This window comes from Haliotis rubra, unplaced genomic scaffold, assembly GCF_003918875.1.
Source record: "Haliotis rubra isolate DU_JTF1 unplaced genomic scaffold, ASM391887v1 Scf1025, whole genome shotgun sequence".
Taxonomy (NCBI): domain Eukaryota; kingdom Metazoa; phylum Mollusca; class Gastropoda; order Lepetellida; family Haliotidae; genus Haliotis; species Haliotis rubra.
In genome coordinates, this window is record NW_025764921.1 from 42636 (window position 1) to 64674 (window position 22039).

Below are 22039 nucleotides of genomic sequence, written 5' to 3' on the forward strand. Positions count from 1 at the left end.
ACAGTACAACACCTCACTGCACTGCACCTCACCTCACCTCACCATACAACACCTCACTGCACCCAACTGCACTGCACCTCACCTCACCTCACCTCATTAGATTACCTAGTCTTCATTAATCAATGGTAGGTCTGATGAACCTAGAAAAGTGCTGAGTGTAATGTTAAACGTCACTGTTTGACCCAAGTCCTTCTCCCTATTTCAGGTCATGAGACAAAGGCGATGTTAAACAACCGTGGTCCCAGATACAAGCGCAGTAAGCTGGAGCGGAAGATCAACCAGGATGTCATCTGGTGTGTCATACTCTTGCTCTTCCTCTGCTTCTTCTGTGCCATTGGTAGAGTCAAAGACATTCTTCGTACATCTCTTACATCCTATACGGAAAACAAGATATATAATGTAATCTTTTGAAAAAGTTTGGTAAAAGTTTACTTTCACCACCAACTTGTTCATTTCTATTTTTATTTCGATCACGGACTTTTTAATTTCATGACATATATAAAAAAATTCGACCACCAACTTTTTCATTTCAAGACAGTTCTATTTGTATTTCAACCATCAACTTTTTCATTTCAAAACAACTCTATTTTTTCCGACCCCTTACTTGTTCATTTCAAGACAATTCTATTTTTATTTCAATCACCGACTTGTTCATTTCAAGACAGTTCTGTTTTTATTTCCACCACCGAAAAACTTCCTTTAAAACATTATTAAAGATCACCTAATCGCTGCTGTTCGTTTACTGCATGAATGGTGGTCAGGTAGCCCTGTGGTTAAAGCTTTCACTCATCATGACCAAAATGCTGGTTTGATTCCCACATAGGTACAATTTTTAAGCCCATTTCTGGTGTCCTTAGCTGTGATGTAGCTCGCATATTACTAAATATGGTATAAAATCATTTAACCACTCAATAAGGTAACATTTAAATCTTTCCAAGACTCACAGTTGCCCACTCTAGATTGCATGGTGTTGGGTTGTTCTGTCCATCAAAACAGCTTGCCAGTGAATTCAGATAGATTGCTAATTTAAAAGTGACAATTCTAAATATTTTGTGTTTGACTCGTGTTGAATTTCATTTTGAAAGCCTCAATTTATTGCACTGCTATTGTTAATTCAATTTACGTAGACAGCTGCAGTTCATTTTCTGTGCATGAGCAGTGATAGAATGTTTAACCCCATATTGACCTTGATGACATGTTGGCAGTGTTTTCAGGAAATAAAACACTCTCATATCTACAGCTGATCAATAAGTGTTGGTAATAAAATGATCATTTCATTCATGCATGTATCATTCTGATTTCATGAAACTTGTTTCAGAAAAGGCTCATATAAAATTGGCCTAAGTCATCAATACGTCGACTAACGGGATCAGTTCAGGCTCGCTGGCTTGGCTGACACATGTCATTGGTTCCCAATAGCGCAGATTGATGCTCATGCTGTTGATCACTGTATTGTCTGGTCCATACTCGATTATTTACAGACCACTGCCATATGGCTGGCATATTGCTGAGCTAAACTCACTCACTCACAAGTATGTGGTACGAGGCAACTAACAGGATCAGATTTTTTAAAAGAAAAGTTGTCAGTGTCTATAAATTAATAGAAATCCCTGAAACAACACATCATTATGAATATTCATGGTATTTTGAACGTTATTTTCATCACTATATGACTTAAATATTGCTGAAGTGATGTTACATTTTAACTCACTCACTCAACATTATTGTCCCTCATGTTCACAAGGTTACTGGTTTCAGACCCTTGAAGATCCGGGTTAGAATATTGATCTTCAGTAACCCATGCTTGTCGTAAGAGGCGACTAACGGGATCGGGTGGTCAGGCTCGCTGACTTGGTTGACACATGTCATCGGTTCCCAATAGCGCAGATCGATGCTCATGCTGTTGATCACTGGATTGTCTGGTCCAGACTCTATTATTTACAGACCGCCGCCATATAGCTGGAATATTGCTGAGTGCGGCGTAAAACTAAACTCACTCACTCACTGGTTTCAGTAACAGTTTGAAGTTGTTACCCTCTCTGTTCCCTTTGAAAAACATACTTTCTTCTCCCTTTAAAGTAGGGGTGGTGGGGTAGACTACTGGTTAAAGCGTTCGCTCGTCACACTGAAGACCTGGGTTTGATTCCCCACATGGGTACAATGTGTGGAGCCCATTTCTGGAGTTCCATGCCGTGATATTTCTGGAATATTGCTAAAAGTGGCGTAAAACTAAACTGACTCCCTTTAACGTTGTGTATTGCTGGTCTTAGTAATGAGAAAAATCTGATTCATCATGACCCAGAAGTATTCAAAACCTCTTATCTCTCAGGAACACCTCGGTTTTGAGGTGTGGTGTTACTGTTGATCGATTATGGTTAGCCTAACCCTATCCTGACCCTAACACAAGTGTTTTTGGGTTTCATATCAGCTTATGTTTATTCTGTGCATTTCAATAATGTCCTTCCTCTCTAACAGAGCAGTGTCCATGTGTTGTTTAGTCTCTGTCATGTATGGAAACCCATAGGTGCATGAGATTTATATGTTTAATGTAAAACAGTGTTCTGGGGCCCGATCCACCAAGTGTTTGTAGCGCTATGATATTTGTAAGCCTATGATAAACTATATACCTGCGATTGTTTTGGTCTTGTTCTGGGGCCCGATCCACCAAGCGCGCTATGATAGTAAGCCTAGCACTAGGATATTTGTAAGTTAAAGTAGCACTATGATAAACTATATACCTGCGATTGTTTTGGTCTTGTTCTGGGGCCCGATCCACAAAGTGTTCATAGCACTAGGATATTTGTAAGCCTATGATAAACTATATGCCTGCCATAGCTCCGAACTCTATGACCGCTTTTGGGAGAGGGTCCCAGATGCATCATGACTTATATCTTTGTTTCGGGGAACAGAGCTAAGTTCACATACATATTGTTCAAGACATCACAACTTTGTGGTAGACAATTATAAATGACAGCAGCTATTGTTTTTTAATCAGCTATTGTTTACATTGTCACAGCATTTTGATTGACAATTGAAAATAACAGCAGCTATTGTTTACATTGTCACAGCATTTTGATTGACAATTGAAAATAACAGCAGCTATTGTTTACATTGTCACAGCATTTTGATTGACAATTGAAAATAACAGCAGCTATTATTTACATTGTCACAGCATTTTGATTGACAATTGAAAATAACAGCTGCTATTGTTTACATTGTCACAGCATTTTGATTGACAATTGAAAATAACACCAACTATAGTTTACATTGTCACAGCATTGTAATGAACAATTAAGAAAGGACGTCAGCTGTTGTTCAAGATGTCACTGCATGTTCAACAATTAAAAATTACATCAGCCATTGTTCACATTATTCTGCAAATTCTTAAACAACATCATCAGTTTTATAGAAGTGAAAATATTCTTGCAGTTATATCATAAAAGCCTTGACTTTTTACTGTGAAATTATGGTTGTTACATTCAACATGCTAATTTAGGTCAGGGATAAAACAACTGAACTTTGTATTGTATTAGTCCCAAATCATGATAGCATATTAGGACACCCCTAAAAGCCTGTAATTTGACTCAATATTGGAATACATATAACACTGAACCAAATAGTTCGGGTGCTGCGGTGAGTGAGTACGGTTTTATGCCGCTTTTAGCAATATTCCAGCAATATCATGGCAGGGGACACCAGAAATGGGCTTCACACATTGTACCCATGTGGGAAATCTAACCCTGGTCTTCAGCGTCACGAATGAACATTATAACCATTAGGCTACCCCACCGTTTCCGGGTGTAGAGGCTGGTGACAATTTCCAATTGTACAGATCATTATTCTGCTGCCATTCATGTATCTATAAGCTACATGTCAAAACATTTGTTTGAAATGGTGGTTTGGTCTCTTTCCTACTTTTATGACCTGCGAAGATCTGGTTTAGAATTGATCTTCAGCAACCCATGCTTGTCGTAAGAGCCGACTAACAGGGTCAGGTGGTCAAGCCCGCTGACTTTGTTGACACATGTCATTGTATCCCAATTGCTTAGATCCATGCTCATCCTGTTGATCACTGGATTGTCTGGCCCAGACTCGATTATTTACAGATCGCCACCATACAGCTGGAATATTGCTGAGAGTGGCGTAAAACTAACCTCACTCACTCACTCATGCTGTTGATCACTGGATTGTCTGGTCCAGACTCGATTATTTACTGATGGCCACCATATAGATGGAATAATGTGCTTAGTTCAACAACCAACCAACAAAACAAACACAAATATATATTCCTAATACAGTGAACTACAGTACCTTAGTACTGTTTTATGTGTTGTTCCATTATGTTACTGCTGCATTGAATGGAACTTATGCACTCCCTGTCAACTACGACGTTGTCATCCTGACCAAATATATGGGCACTATCTAGGTCACCTCTCCCGCAACATGTTTATCAGCTGAGCTCTTGACTCACACAGAATATATTACCATTAAGGCTGTCAAAGGAATTCACTTGAAACAACCTGTATATCAATGCAATAAGCCTTGTTGGTGTTGCAAGGGATGGTGCGTAGTTGTGTCCTTCACAAATTCTTGGTTTGAATCCAAGAGTTGCCTGTTTATGATTCCTGGTTTTTAACCACCACATAGATGATAATGGGTTAAACCAAGGTGGTGTATGACCATGACCTGAGTCATTTTAGGTTTTTCTCCCACATGAGTGAGTGAGTGAATTTAGTTTTATGCCACACTCAGCAATATTCTAGCTAAATGGCGGCTGTCTGTAAATAATCGAGTTTAGACCAGACTATCCAGTGATCAATAACGCTAGCATCGATCTATGCAATTTGGATACAATGACATGTGTAGCCTGACCACCTTATCCCCTTAGTCGCCTCTTACAAGAAGCATTGGTCCGTGAAGATCAATTCTAACCCAGATCTTCACGGATTTCTTCCACATGAAGCTGACATCCCATGATGTACTGTTCTAAGTGGTGTTAAATACACTGAAATACTGTTCATTGTGGTGCTTAACCAAACTCACTCAGTCACTCTAAATTTGTGAGAAGCCTGCTTGTGCTCAGTGGTTTCACTCTGTGATGGTAACGGGATCGGGTGGTCAGGCTCACTGACTTGGTTGACACATGTCATCGTATCCCGGACACGTAGAGAGATGCTCATGCTGTTGATCAATGGATTGTCTGGTCCAGACTCAATTATTTACAAGCAGCCCACTATAGCTGGAATATTGCTGAGTGCGGCATTAAACAACAACAACCAACCAACCACTCTGAAATGTAACCAACCAACTCAAGGAAAATTAAAATATTAAACTAATAATTAACAATACTAGAAAGAAATGGACAAGGGATTGCTAGCAACCTAAGATAGGCCACCATACTAGGGACTGTGGGGACCTACAATTCTTCATTCTGCTGTAACAAGAAGTTACATTCTGTCTGTAATTGTGATAGTAGGACAGTCTAGTGATTAACACGTCAGTTCAATACACAGTATTCTGATTTGATTCTTATCAAGAATGCAATATGTGAAGCTGGTTGGGTGTCCCTCACCATGAAATCACAGGAATATAAGTCGTGACTCCCTCCTCATTCACAACTGAGATGGTTATTTGAGAAAAATTTCAATTGTACTTCATTGACTTGTCATTTTATATATACTGAAAGAAACAAATAAAGGAACACAGGAAAATTCAAGCATTCCTTTAATATGTTCCAGTTTTCATCACCAGCTTTGAATAGCGCTGTGGTGATGAAAACTGGAAAGTAATAATGGGCAGCTTGAGGGTTTCCTAATGATCGCTTATTGTTTCTCTCAACATATTATAGTTTAAATACATAATTTATATGTTAGTATCATTACTGTAAATACATTCTTAGAAAATTTTGCTTTCTTAGAAGACCCATCTTTGGCTTCTGATTGAATGATATTGAATGATTTTTTTTGTGAATGTAACCTATATTTCTATCAATTTATTTACATTCAAAGAACACTTTGCAGTGTTTGAACATAAGGGATAAAACCAAATGTTTTGTAAACCTGATGGTTACTCTCAGTCATAAGGCTTGTTTCCAGGTAGTGGAATCTGGCTGTCCAACTTCAATGGCCTGACAGACAACACCAACTATGTGCCCTTCATTCCATTTGGTGACCTTGACAAGTTCAGCCCTGTCTACCAAGGATTCATCGTCTTCTGGACCTACATCATCATATTTCAGGTAATGAGTCCTGTAAAGGGCTGGATATACTTTGTGACATGTCCTTAAAGAGCCTTATTGTCCTGAGTAACTGATTGTTTACAGGCAAAAGCTGGAATATTGCTTCCCCTCCGCCTATGCCATGTTGGGAACAGGGTGGTGGCGTTTGGTCCTGTGCATAGAGCTCAGGTCACGAATCAGTTGAAGTTAAGCAACGTTGAGTGCAGACAGTTCTTGGATGGGTGACCGTGTTTGGCAGCTTGACTCCTGAGAGGTTCTAGGACTTCAGTCCTGCCAACAAAAGCACATGTGATACGTGTGGTCTCACATTAAGCAAGTGAGCTTGTTCAAAATTGCCTCTGTTCACCAAGCAGAAAATGGGTACCCGGTGGGATAAGTCCTATGACTAATAACCTTCTAGCGCCTCGCAGGCAGCATGAGTTATCCGGGGTAATAATAATCAGATTGTGATTTCAGCGCCGTTGAACACTGTATGGTTGAAACAAGGCACCATACAAATTCATTATTATCATATCATCATTCTGAAAAGTAAAAACAATTAACGATACAACTTCTGTTCCAGACGGTGATCCCCCTTCCCATGTACGTCTCCCTGGAGTTGGTGAAGATAGCCCAGGTGTACTTCATCAACAACGACGAGGATGTTTACCATGAACTCTCCAACAAACGTCTGGAATGTCGAGCCCTTAACATCACCGAGGACCTGGGACAAATAGAGTACATCTTCTCCGACAAGACCGGAACGTTGACGGAGAACCTCATGGAATTTAAGACCTGTACGATTGGTGGAGTTGACTACCCTCATATGCCAGGTGAGTCACCTCTTTCCTATATATGAATATTATATTAGAATTACAGCGTAGCCTGAGGACACCTGTATTCCAATAGAAAACTATGAAATATTCAAAGACATGAATTTAAAGGTGAGCTGCAGAATCTCTTGATACCTTGTGTTAATTTTATCTAAATGTAAGATCAGAAGCAAAAGGATATCATTTGTTCACTTTTTTAGTTTAAATAATTTCTATGTGTTATTTTGTATATTGTGTGCAGAGAGCAAATTTATGATCATTAGAGCCCTTGTAGAAATGCCTGTATGCAAAAAAAAACAGGGTAAGTGTGGAATAATAGCTGGAGAAATTAATAAAAGTGGATCGTAAATAACACCTTTTATAGATTAACATCAAGTTTGGGAAAATTGAAAAAGCAACTTTGTATATTTTTCGTGTAGGTGATGTGGAAAGTGACTTTGGCAGCCGAATGTCCATCGCATCAATGAGCAGAAGCAGCTCGGTGAGTTTACTGAGACCATGAGAGACCATTATTGCTCTTGTGTGTGCCAAGGCAGAATTGATCATCAATTATGTTGTTATAGTTAAAACTTGACTCCAAGGTTTTTGTTACAGCAAGGGAAAAGCGCAAGAGTCTGTCTGATTATAGTCATATCCTTGGGTCACAGTTCAGCTACCTTTTCTTACGTGATAATTTGTCCAGCTTCAAACAGGAAGTTCAGTTCTTTCAATGGCATTTAGAAGTGATACACATAAGGAAGAGAGTTTTATGGATGTCAGATTGTTTATTATGAGGAATGTTGTGTTCGTATAAAGAAGTTGACATCCGTAAATCTCTTTTCCTTAGGTAGTTCAGTTAATAATTACTGGCAAACAAGGATAAGTTGAGCACCAACCTGACTATTGACCCGTATTAGCATGTATGAGCGCTGGCGACAGGCGCTTGCCATTGTTAGTGAAGGGGCCCCAGTTTGTCCGCGGTCAAGTGTAGTCTTATGAGCAAGGCATGTGCAGCTACGTGCAGAATCAATTTCATCGTCATGCAATGCACGTGCACTAACCTACATCTGCTCTACCTTTCACAAACCAAATGTGTTTGCTCATTGCCGTAAACGCGTTCTGTGCGCCGGTCCAACTTATCCTTGTTTGCCAGTAACACCCTTCATGAGAGTTTAATGGAGTTTGAACCAGCATATAGTAAGTGCCAAGCCCCTGTCTCAGCTTGTGAATCGGGAGGTAGTTAAGCTGTGCTTATGTCGGCCGTACTCTGAGGTGTGATTGTGGTTTAACACTGCTTTGAACAGTATTCCAGTTATACCACAGCATGTCGGCTTGATACAAGAGTTAACCACCAAGTGATGCAGGTCTCACACATTATCATGCTAAATGCCCCTGAAGGTTACTGTGACTGATGTCACATTGAATACACATTGTGGATCCAAACAGATTCACTCCCAACCTAATTTGGTACCCTGTAACCTATTCCTGTCATGAACCTAATGGATAGGGTTGTGAGGATTCGTAACTCAGTTGATTGTATTTATGCATTATCCTTGCTTGATGTACTAATCAGAGATTGACTTACAATATGCTGCTCTCCCAATAGTTTGAATAAGAGGATTGGGGGGCAGGATCATTGACAAAGTTGACACATGTCATCATATCCCAAATGCATAGATCGATGTTCATTGATCTCAATCGTTTGATTGTCAGTTATAGATTCTATTATTTACATACTGCTAGCATACAGCTGGAACATTACTGAGTACTGCAAGCAAAGAGCTGGAATATTACTGAGTACTGCAAGCATAGAGCTTCAACATTACTGAGTACTGCAAGCAAAGAGCTGGAATATTACTGAGTACTGCAAGCATAGAGCTGGAACATTACTGAATACTGCAAGCAAAGAGCTGGAATATTACTAAGTACTGCACGCATAGAGCTGGAACATTACTGAATACTGCAAGCAAAGAGCTGGAATATTACTAAGTACTGCAAGCATAGAGCTGGAACATTACTGAACACTGCAAGCATAGAGCTGGAACATTACTGAGTACTGCAAGCATAGAGCTGGAATATTACTGAGTACTGCAAGCATAGAGCTGGAACATTACTGAGTACTGCAAGCATAGAGCTGGAATATTACTGAGTACTGCAAGCAAAGAGCTGGAATATTACTGAATACTGCAAGCAAAGAGCTGGAATATTACTAAGTACTGCAAGCATAGAGCTGGAACATTACTGAACACTGCAAGCATAGAGCTGGAACATTACTGAATACTGCAAGCATAGAGCTGGAATATTACTGAGTACTGCAAGCATAGAGCTGGAACATTACTGAGTACTACAAGCATTGAGCTGGAATATTACTGAGTACTGCAAGCATAGAGCTGGAACATTACTGAATACTGCAAGCATAGAGCTGGAACATTACTGAGTACTGCAAGCATAGAGCTGGAATATTACTGAGTACTGCAAGCATAGAGCTGGAACATTACTGAGTACTACAAGCATTGAGCTGGAATATTACTGAGTACTGCAAGCATAGAGCTGGAACATTACTGAATACTGCAAGCATAGAGCTTGAGCATTACTGAATACTGCAAGCATAGAGCTGTAACATTACTGAATACTGCAAGCAAAGAGCTGGAATATTACTAAGTACTGCAAGCATAGAGCTGGAACATTACTGAACACTGCAAGCATAGAGCTGGAACATTACTGAGTACTGCAAGCATAGAGCTGGAAATTACTGAGTACTGCAAGCATAGAGCTGGAACATTACTGAGTACTGCAAGCATAGAGCTGGAACATTACTGAGTACTGCAAGCATAGAGCTGGAATGTTACTGAGTACTGCAAGCAAAGAGCTGGAATATTACCGAGTACTGCAAGCATAGAGCTGGAACATTACTGAGTACTGCAAGCATAGAGCTTGAGCATTACTGAATACTGCAAGCATAGAGCTGGAACATTACTGAATACTGCAAGCAAAGAGCTGGAATATTACTAAGTACTGCACGCATAGAGCTGGAACATTACTGAATACTGCAAGCATAGAGCTGGAACATCACTGAGTACTGCAAGCATAGAGCTGGAATATTACTGAATACTGCTAGCATAGAGCTGGAACATTACTGAATACTGCAAGCATAGAGCTGGAATATTACTGAATACTGCAAGCATAGAGCTGGAATATTACTGAATACTGCAAGCATAGAGCTGGAACATTACTGAATACTGCAAGCATAGAGCTGGAACATTACTGAATACTGCAAGCATAGAGCTGGAATATTACTGAATACTGCAAGCATAGAGCTGGGACATTACTGAATACTGCAAGCATAGAGCTGGAACATTACTGAGTACTGCAAGCATAGAGCTGGAATATTACTGAGTACTGCAAACATAGAGCTGGAATATTACTGAGCACTGCAAGCATAGAGCTGGAATAGTACTGAGTACTGCAAGCATAGAGCTGGAACATTACTGAATACTGCAAGCATAGAGCTTGAGCATTACTGAATACTGCAAGCATAGAGCTGGAACATTACTGAATACTGCAAGCAAAGAGCTGGAATATTACTAAGTACTGCAAGCATAGAGCTGGAACATTACTGAACACTGCAAGCATAGAGCTGGAACATTACTGAGTACTGCAAGCATAGAGCTGGAATATTACTGAGTACTGCAAGCATAGAGCTGGAACATTACTGAGTACTACAAGCATTGAGCTGGAATATTACTGAGTACTGCAAGCATAGAGCTGGAACATTACTGAATACTGCAAGCATGGGGAGCTTGAGCATTACTGAATACTGCAAGCATGGAGCTGGAACATTACTGAACACTGCAAGCAAAGAGCTGGAATATTACTAAGTACTGCAAAGCAGCATAGAGCTGGAACATTACTGAACACTGCAAGCATAGAGCTGGAACATTACTGAGTACTGCAAGCATAGAGCTGGAATATTACTGAGTACTGCAAGCATAGAGCTGGAACATTACTGAGTACTGCAAGCATGGGGGCTGGAATATTACTGAGTACTGCAAGCAAGAGCTGGAATATTACTGAATACTGCAAGCAAAGAGCTGGAATATTACTAAGTACTGCAAACATAGAGCTGGAACATTACTGAACACTGCAAGCATAGAGGCTGGAACATTACTGAATACTGCAAGCATAGAGCTGGAATATTACTGAGTACTGCAAGCATAGAGCTGGAACATTACTGAGTACTACAAGCATTGAGCTGGAATATTACTGAGTACTGCAAGCATAGAGCTGGAACATTACTGAATACTGCAAGCATAGAGCTGGAACATTACTGAGTACTGCAAGCATAGAGCTGGAATATTACTGAGTACTGCAAGCATAGAGCTGGAACATTACTGAGTACTACAAGCATTGAGCTGGAATATTACTGAGTACTGCAAGCATAGAGCTGGAACATTACTGAATACTGCAAGCATAGAGCTTGAGCATTACTGAATACTGCAAGCATAGAGCTGTAACATTACTGAATACTGCAAGCAAAGAGCTGGAATATTACTAAGTGCTGCAAGCATAGAGCTGGAACATTACTGAACACTGCAAGCATAGAGCTGGAACATTACTGAGTACTGCAAGCATGGGGCTGGAATTACTGAGTGCTGCAAGCATAGAGCTGGAACATTACTGAGTGCTGCAAGCATAGAGGCTGGAACATTACTGAGTACTGCAAGCATAGAGCTGGAATGTTACTGAGTACTGCAAACAAAGAGCTGGAATATTGCAGTACTGCAAGCATAGAGCTGGAACATTACTGAGTGCTGCAAGCATGGGGCTTGAGCATTACTGAATACTGCAAGCATAGAGCTGGAACATTACTGAATACTGCAAGCAAAGAGCTGGAATATTACTATTGCACTGCTGCAGCATGGGGCTGGAACATTACTGAATACTGCAAGCACAGAGCTGGAACATCACTGAGTGCTGCAAAGCATAGAGCTGGAATATTACTGAATACTGCTAGCATAGAGCTGGAACATTACTGAATACTGCAAGCATAGAGCTGGAATATTACTGAAATACTGCAAGCATGGAGCTGGAATATTACTGAATACTGCAAGCATAGAGCTGGAACATTACTGAATACTGCAAGCATGGAGGCTGGAACATTACTGAATACTGCAAGCATAGGGGCTGGAATATTACTGAATACTGCAAGCATAGAGCTGGGACATTACTGAATACTGCAAGCATAGAGCTGGAACATTACTGAGTACTGCAAGCATAGAGCTGGAATATTACTGAGTACTGCAAACATAGAGCTGGAATATTACTGAGCACTGCAAACATAGAGCTGGAATAAGTACTGAGTACTGCAAGCATAGAGCTGGAACATTACTGAATACTGCAAGCATAGAGCTTGAGCATTACTGAATACTGCAAGCATAGAGCTGGAACATTACTGAATACTGCAAAGCAAAGAGCTGGAATATTACTAAGTACTGCAAGCATGGAGGCTGGAACATTACTGAACACTGCAAGCATGGGAGCTGGAACATTACTGAGTGCTGCAAGCATGGAGCTGGAATATTACTGAGTACTGCAAGCACAGAGGCTGGAACATTACTGAGTGCTACAAGCATTGAGCTGGAATATTACTGAGTACTGCAAGCATAGAGCTGGAACATTACTGAATGCAAGCATGCAAGCTTGAGGCATTACTGAATACTGCAAGCATGGAGCTGGAACATTACTGAACACTGCAAGCAAAAGAGCTGGAATATTACTAAGTACTGCAAGCATAGAGCTGGAACATTACTGAACACTGCAAGCATAGAGCTGGAACATTACTGAGTGCTGCAAGCATGGAGCTGGAATATTGCTGAGTGCTGCAAGCATAGAGCTGGAACATTACTGAGTACTGCAAAAGCATAGAGCTGGAATATTACTGAGTGCACTGCAAAGGCAAAGAGCTGGATTATTACTGAGTACTGCAAGCATAGAGCTGGAACATTACTGAGTACTGCAAGCATAGAGCTTGAGCATTACTGAATACTGCAAGCATAGAGCTGGAACATTACTGAATACTGCAAGCATAGAGCTGGAACATTACTGAGTACTGCAAGCATAGAGCTGGAATATTACTGAATACTGCTAGCATAGAGCTGGAACATTACTGAATACTGCAAGCATAGAGCTGGAATATTACTGAATACTGCAAGCATAGAGCTGGAATATTACTGAATACTGCAAGCATAGAGCTGGAACATTACTGAATACTGCAAGCATAGAGCTGGAACATTACTGAATACTGCAAGCATAGAGCTGGAATATTACTGAATACTGCAAGCATAGAGCTGGGACATTACTGAATACTGCAAGCATAGAGCTGGAACATTACTGAGTACTGCAAGCATAGAGCTGGAATATTACTGAGTACTGCAAACATAGAGCTGGAATATTACTGAGCACTGCAAGCATAGAGCTGGAATAGTACTGAGTACTGCAAGCATAGAGCTGGAACATTACTGAGTACTGCAAGCATAGAGCTGGAACATTACTGAATACTGCAAGCATAGAGCTGGAATAGTACTGAGTACTGCAAGCATAGAGCTGGAATATTACTGAGTACTGCTAGCATAGAGCTGGAACATTACTGAGTACTGCTAGCATAGAGCTGGAATACTACTGATTACTGCAAGCATAGAGCTGGAACATTACTGAGTACTGCTAGCATAGAGCTGGAATACTACTGAATACTGCAAGCATAGAGCTGGAACATTACTGAGTACTGCAAGCATAGAGCTGGAATATTACTAAGTACTGCATAGAGCTGGAACATTACTGAATACAAGCATGGAGCTGGAACATTACTGAGTACTGCAAGCATAGAGCTGGAATATTACTGAATACTGCACGCATAGAGCTGGAACATTACTGAATACTGCAAGCATAGAGCTGGAATATTACTGAATACTGCAAGCATAGAGCTGGAATATTACTGAATACTGCAAGCATAGAGCTGGAACATTACTGAATACTGCAAGCATAGAGCTGGAACATTACTGAATACTGCAAGCATAGAGCTGGAATATTACTGAATACTGCAAGCATAGAGCTGGGACATTACTGAATACTGCAAGCATAGAGCTGGAACATTACTGAGTACTGCAAGCATAGAGCTGGAATATTACTGAGTACTGCAAACATAGAGCTGGAATATTACTGAGCACTGCAAGCATAGAGCTGGAATAGTACTGAGTACTGCAAGCATAGAGCTGGAACATTACTGAGTACTGCAAGCATAGAGCTGGAACATTACTGAATACTGCAAGCATAGAGCTGGAATAGTACTGAGTACTGCAAGCATAGAGCTGGAATATTACTGAGTACTACTAGCATAGAGCTGGAACATTACTGAGTACTGCTAGCATAGAGCTGGAATACTACTGAATACTGCAAGCATAGAGCTGGAACATTACTGAGTACTGCTAGCATAGAGCTGGAATACTACTGAATACTGCAAGCATAGAGCTGGAACATTACTGAGTACTGCAAGCATAGAACTGGAATAGTACTGAGTACTGCAAGCATAGAGCTGGAACATTACTGAGTACTGCAAGCATAGAGAGCGAACATTACTGAGTGCTGCTAGCATAGAGCTGGAATACTACTGAATACTGCAAAGCATGGGGCTGGAACATTACTGAGTGCTGCTAGCATGGGAGCTGGAATACTACTGAATAGTGCAAGCATAGAGCTGGAACATTACTGAGTACTGCAAGCATAGAACTGGAATAGTACTGAGTACTGCAAGCATAGAGCTGGAACATTACTGAGTACTGCAAGCATAGAACTGGAATAGTACTGAGTACTGCTAGCATAGAGCTGGAACATTACTGAGTACTGCAAGCATAAAGCTGGAATATTACTGAGTACTGCAAGCATAGAGCTGGAATGTTACTGAGTACTGCAAGCATAGAGCTGGAATGTTACTGAGTACTGCAAGCATAAAGCTGGAATGTTACTGAGTACTGCAAGCATAGAGCTGGAATGTTACTGAGTACTGCAAGCATAAAGCTGGAATGTTACTGAGTACTGCAAGCATAGAGCTGGAATACTACTGAGTACTGCAAGCATAGAGCTGGAATGTTACTGAGTGTTGTTTTTAAAAACAAACAAACAAATAAACAGTATTTTATCTTCCAAAATATTGTCACGGAAAACTGTAAAGAATAATGATTAAGGAAGAAAGAAAGTTAGAAAGTTACTTCAACAGAGATTGATTGTCACTTTCTGGAAGGAACTGATATTAAGAATCAGGCCAGTCATTCTACTTTTCCTTAGCGTATTTTTAATGTCCTATCAAGGTAAATATTGTATCAGGAAAACTCAGGCTCTAAAGAGGCAACTTAATTTGAAGAATGTAAATTCTAGAGTCTTTAATCCTCTCATTGCTACTGTCGAACCCATTCGACAGGACAGCAGCATAATGACATCCCCAAATAAAACTTGCAATAATTATTCAACAAGTTGGATTTATGTGTCATTTGAATTATGTATGGAATGCATTAATTCTCAGCTTTCTATATATAATCTTCAATTAATTTATGTACCTTAAAACGAAACGCCCGCGAATGAAAAATTTGTGATGACATCGAAAATATGATTTGTTTACGACAAACGTTTTTGTTTATTTTTTTTCATGAATGTTTTTTTTGCATTTGTCGCGATAATTGCCGATAAAAATATACGAATTTGAAGTCAGATAGTTATAAGATTTGGGAAATACGAATATTGAAATCGGTTTGCACTATTTTAACAATTTATTCAGGTTCCTTATATGAAACGCATTCCACTGTCAATCAAGTAATTCAGGAAAATTTACATTATTTATGTTAGCCTTGTCATTAACCTCTGTATGTTTGAAATTATCAGGATATTTTTGGATAATAATATTGCTATCTTGGTTGACACATATTGTATCCTAATTGTGTAGATCGATGCTCATGCTGTTGATCACTGGATTATTTGGTTCAGACTTGATTATTTACAGACCTCCGCCATATAGCTGGAATATTGCTGAGTGTGGCGTTAAACAACCAACCATAACATGCAGCATATTCTCAACTGATCAATGAATGCTGAGATAGCACGCAGCCTTCTGATGAATATAGATCCGTGCATAAACTACAAGATAACTCTTTGAATTTAGATTAGACGAGTGGAAATCGTTGTCCATCAAATTCATATTTTACGAGTAACATACATGTTAGGTTCAGGCTTTAAGGTATATTTTCAGGTTGTGATCAGTTTGGTTATTTGTGACACATGTTGATGTCAGTGTATAGAGATATTCCAGTCACACTCAGCAGCCAGAAAGGTATGAATTATTATGGAGCACACTACACCACACCTGGGTAGAATATTCAATTATATGCTGAATCAGCATATTTTAAGCAGCAGTAAACTGATGTGGATGTGTGTGTTGGGGATCATGTTGGCTGATGTGTCATCCTAAATTATCAACTGCAATGATAATTTTCTGATTGATTGACAGAGTTTGACACAGGAATTAGATGTGACATACTGATACTGTAATACACACTAAATTGTCTCTTTCACAAGTCGTATTTGATGCACAATATTTTTGTCAGTACAAACTGACACAAAACATACATATTTTCAAAACATCATGGTTTTATTAAGAATGTTGATTTTGTCAACTAGACTGACAGTCGGATATATTTTGCGTGAAGTTTGTGTTTGCTACTTATTGCTTTGTTGAACGAATGATATTTGAAGTTGAACCAATAATATAAAGAATTGGAATACCATTGATCATGATATAGTGTATCAGCCATGAAAAGTCAGGACATTTGGTAACAGGCTTACTCGGGGCAATTTGGTAGTGGTTAATGGTTAAAGCATCCGCTTACCCATTGAAAACATACATTATGTTTATTTATTCACTCACTCACTCCTATTGGCCCTCCCCAATTTTCCTTACTTTTTCAGGAGTGGAGTCCACATATAAATTAATGTTAAAAATATTTTAAAGAAAAGTTAGGTCAGTGTCCATAGTGGGGTAGCCAAGTGGTTAAAGCGTTCACTCGTCTAGCCGAATACTCGGGTACAATGTGGGAAGCCCATTTCTGGTGTCCCCCACCGTGATTCTGCTGGAATATTGCTAAAGGTGGCGTACTGACTCACTCACGAGCTCTCTCTCCATGTTGTTATGCCTTCATTATACCAGCAGTGTTCTGAGCAAATACCTGGCAGGTGGGTGCCAGGGACCAGTTCTGCAGAAATGCATACGGGTCATTTTCAAAACTCACATGGCCACACTGTGAGAGATCATATAAAAGTTTGAATATGCTGTTTGTTGATGTAGAATCACAATCCACAAATAATGTCATCCATACACAAGATATCTCTCATGGAGTAGGGGTGGTGGAGTAGCGTAGTGGTTGAAGTGTTGGCTTGTCAGGCCGAAGACCTGGGTTCGATTCCCCACATGGGTACAATGTGTGAAGCCCATTTCTTGTGTCCCCCGCTGTGATATTGCTGGAATATTCCTAAAAGCGGCATAAAACTAAACCCGCTCACTCTCATGGCATGTTTCTGATATGTAACATATTGCAACAACAAAAGCTTCCTTATTCAGCCTCAACAGCTTGTAGCTGATCAATGTCTTTTTTGTCTCTTCAAAGTACTAGTTCTAAAATTATAGTTTTTTCAGAGATTAACAGTAGTGAATAAATTTGGTTCAAACATCAGTGAAACTGAAGAAAATTAGTAATAGTTTCTAGACAATTATATACTCCATCCTTTTTTCTGTAAGAAATGTTTAGAATAGTAAATCTTTATCATGTAAATTCTCATCTCATTGTTTATACTGGACTCAGCATTGTTCAAGCTATATGATAGCTACCTGTAAATGTTTTGAAGCAAAAAATCAGTGTCCACACTTTGTGTAGATCAGATATGTGTATGTGCAGAGTATGGACATCTATATTTTTTGTTTATTTATGCCTTGTAACCGCAAAACATATTGATGTACAGTAAGGCCAGACCAATTTTATTTCTTGTTTTATGCATCCCGCTGGTCATTATTTTTCAAGAATAAGAAAAAAAATATAAATTAATTTTCCCCGTTCTAGAAATAAAATTCTAATGTTTTTATTGACCAAAAATGTAGACTTACAAGAAAACTTCATTTAGATTGTTTTTTGCCCCATATGCACTTCATAAATTCCAAAAGTAAAATACTTTTAGCATTTAGAAGGAATATTACTTTGACTGGTGATTTTTTTTTAAATTTTCCCTCATGCCTTTAGGTCTTCTGAGGACAAAAATCCGTAAAACAAGAAATAAAATTGATCCGGCCTAAACAAGAGTTGTGAGGAACTAAAAGGGACTACTTATTCTAGTTTGTTATAACAGAGACCATATTTGGTATAAGGTCTCTGGATATAACAGTAGTTCATTATACCCATTTGATTAAAATGTACAGCAAGTGGAGGGGATTTAAGAAAAAAAATTAAAAAATTCTTATTTCATTATGAGGATGTATGCAATTTAATTACATTAAATGATTAACTGAAAGTGTACATGATTGGCTTCATGTGATCTCCAGTGTGTAGTCGTTGTACATGATCCATCATGGCACTGACAACAATTTGCTGTTTAGAGTTACCTCCCTTTCAGTGCTTTACGTGATAATTGATTGAAATGACTTATTTGTACTCAGTTTGTATAAAGTAGGCTGCAATGAATCCACTAGGAGCTGAATATGATACATATCACGATTACGGGGTAATAAATACGAATATTATATCATGAATACAATAACAAGTTCATGTTAGTTATTTGATATGTTTTGACCGTGTTGACAGTGTAGATTTATTGCAACAATGAATAGTAACCATTTTACATTAGGATTAAATATATAAGAGTGTTGGCTGTTATCCTGTCTGGCTAGGATGTATTCCGTTTTGCATACATTGCTGTGATAAATAACACCCAACAACCAAGTGAAAAAATAATTAATATTCAATTCTTGTGATTACGTATATAAAACTGAATTAATGAATGGATTCCAGTCGATTCCCAGAATAAATGAATGAATCGTAACAGCCTTAGTATCTAAGTTAGCCAGTACCGTACCTGTGCTTGAGGGTTTCAGCAAAGATGTAAACAGCATCACTTTATCATTCAAGTGCACTAAAACTATTCAGAGCAGCAGCAAATTTTCTTCCAACTCAAAACCAACTCACTCTCACTCTCTTTCTTTCTCTCTAGTAGTATCTCTCTCACTCTCTCTTTCTCACTCACTCACTCCATTTCTAAACTGATCCAGATATATGAGAATCTTCCGCTGGAGCCCGCCCTGCAGAGGGAGCTGTCCAACATGTGTCTGCGGAGCCTGGACAGTGTGGAGCTGACCATCCCAGAGCATGTGAAGCGAGTGCAGGAGTTCTTCCTGCTGATGGCCGTGTGCAACACAGTCGTGGTATCGCATCACCCACATCAGGATGAGGTGAGTAAACTCCAAAATTGAACCACAGGTTCTCTCATTTCTGTAGTAATGTCTTACACACCTGTGGATCATAAATCCATTTGATATAAGTGTTATCATGTGTCCAAGATAGAATTCCAGATGTGTGATGGGGGTGATGGGGTGGCCTAGAGGTAAAGTGTTTACTCATCATGCCAAAGACCTAGGTTTGATTCCCCATGTCATGTCATCATATCCCAATTGTGTAGATTGATGCTCATGTGGTTGATCACTGGATTGTCTGGTCCAGACTCGATTATTTACAGACTGCCGCCATATAGCTGGAATATGGCTGAGTGCAGCATTAAACAACAAATCACCCAACCAGCCATAACATCCCATTCCCTGCAGACATGAGTGCTAAAAGTCCCAGTCCCAATGTTTAACCTTGTACCAGTCAGTGTTTGCTTCTAGCCTAGTGATTTTTAGAAGACTGCGGTTCTGGGGCTGCTTCTGACTCTGTAGTTTTCTAGTTACCTGACCCATGTGCATGTTGATTCTTCAGATGGACGAGAGTGGTTTTCTGAGTCAACCAGAGTTCCTCAAGCAGGCTGCTCAATCGCGGGAGGAGGGCCTAGACCGCTACAACCGACTACCCGAGGCAGCCACCCCCCCTAACAGGTCCTCCAAGGCTCGTGGAGCATCGCTGGCATCACTCAACAGTGAATCTGACTACCAATTCACATCATCCAATGGCAGCATAGCGGGATCATCGTCGCAGATGTCGGACAGCTCACAGCGGACTCGATATGAAGCTGAGAGTCCAGATGAACTTGCTTTGGTCAAGGCGGCTAGTACCTACGGCTGTCGGTTGATACAACGTTCTCCAGAGAGAGTGTCAGTGTGGTTACCAGGTATGTTCAGCTCTCACTAGATGCACACCTGGACCGACACAGTCTCATCTTAGTCTAATTGTTTACGTAAACTGGCTGGATCTGTCTGGATCATTTCCACCAGAATTTTCCGTCAGCCTTATTGTTATGGCTAGGTTGGATAGACTGAAAGACACGTGACTGCCTGGGTAATGGTATTGTAATGTAATAAAAGATGTATGTAATATATCACTTTCAGGTATAAGTATCATATATATGCTCCATATTGTTTGACAATTGTAACTTTTTTAACATTAACATATGTATGTTAACGTATCACATTGGTTATACCATGATAAATAGTGTAATCCAACTGTATGTAACAAAGTATGGCTCATTCACTCACTCCAACACAACACCCACACTTCCACACAACCAGGGGCGGTGGGGTAGCCTAGTGGTTAAAGCGTTGGCTCGTCACGCCGAAGACCCGGGTTCGATTCCCCACATGGGTACAATGTGTTAAGCCCATTTCTGGTGTCCCCCGCCGTGATTTTGCTGGAATATTGCTAAAAGCGGCGTAAAACTAAACTCAGTCAGTCCACACAACCATTCAGTCAATAACACTCTCACTCACCCTGCAGTCACTCACTCACACCAACCCAACCATCGGACACCGTCGGCACTCACTAATTCAACCTGTCACTCACTCACCCCTTCAGTAACTCTTTCCTTACTCACTCTCACACCAACGAACTCACTGACTCAGTCACTCACTCTCACCAACCTAATCACTCTTATCCACTCACTCACTCACTCACTTTTTCAGTAACTCTTTCTTTACTAACTATTCCACCAACGAACTCACTTTGTGGTGTACACCTGACAACACATGTTAACTGTTGTATATCGTGTCCAGGTGACGGGGAAGTGGAGTTTGAGGTGCTCCATATTCTCAGCTTCGACTCAGTCCGCAAGCGAATGTCTGTGATCATCAAGCACCCAGAAACAGAGGAGATAACTCTGTATGTCAAGGGAGCTGACTCTTCAATACTCAGCGTCCTTGACAGAAAATTCAGAAGTAAGTCATTGTTCACAGAACTGACAAATGGGAAAAAAATATCTCTGTATAACATGTTTAAGGTAGACTCTGGTCAGTAGCAACTTCAAACTTACGTCTGGACAAATCATTATTTTACAGTAATCTAATTAGGGAATCATTGCCTATTTGGACCTATGAAGATCCTGGTTAGAATTGGTCTTCAGTAACCCATGCATATCGTGAGAGGCTACTAACGGGATCGGATGGTCAGGCTCGCTGACTTGACTGACACGTGTCATCGTATCCCACTTGCGTAGGTTGATGTTAGTGTTATTGATCTCTGGATTGTCTGGTCCAGACTTATTGACAACTGCCATGTTGCTGGAATATTGCTGAGTGCGGCATTAAACAACAAACCAACCAAACATTAGCTACTTCATTTCAAACATCACAGACACAATTCCATGATAATATTGCATTACATTTGCTATACTGCATTGATGATAGCATGAATGAATACTTTGCCTTCTAACCAAGTGGGGATTTCAAGTTTAGACAGGCCCTCAGCAGCATATGCCTTGGAAGACCAGCGATTTCATAAACCTA

At 39.9% G+C, this 22039-nt stretch overlaps 1 protein-coding gene across 1 annotated transcript in view; it reads left to right on the forward strand.

Annotated features, from left to right (window-relative positions):
* LOC124271386 (phospholipid-transporting ATPase VB-like) overlaps positions 1-22039 on the forward strand; it is a 99923-nt gene that overhangs the window by 16686 nt on the left and 61198 nt on the right. The window contains exons 5-11 of the mRNA XM_046706530.1: positions 206-337; positions 6096-6238; positions 6801-7050; positions 7470-7531; positions 19382-19561; positions 20085-20433; positions 21311-21472. Coding sequence (XP_046562486.1) covers positions 206-337; positions 6096-6238; positions 6801-7050; positions 7470-7531; positions 19382-19561; positions 20085-20433; positions 21311-21472 — 1278 coding nt within the window. The remainder of the gene's footprint in view (positions 1-205; positions 338-6095; positions 6239-6800; positions 7051-7469; positions 7532-19381; positions 19562-20084; positions 20434-21310; positions 21473-22039) is intronic.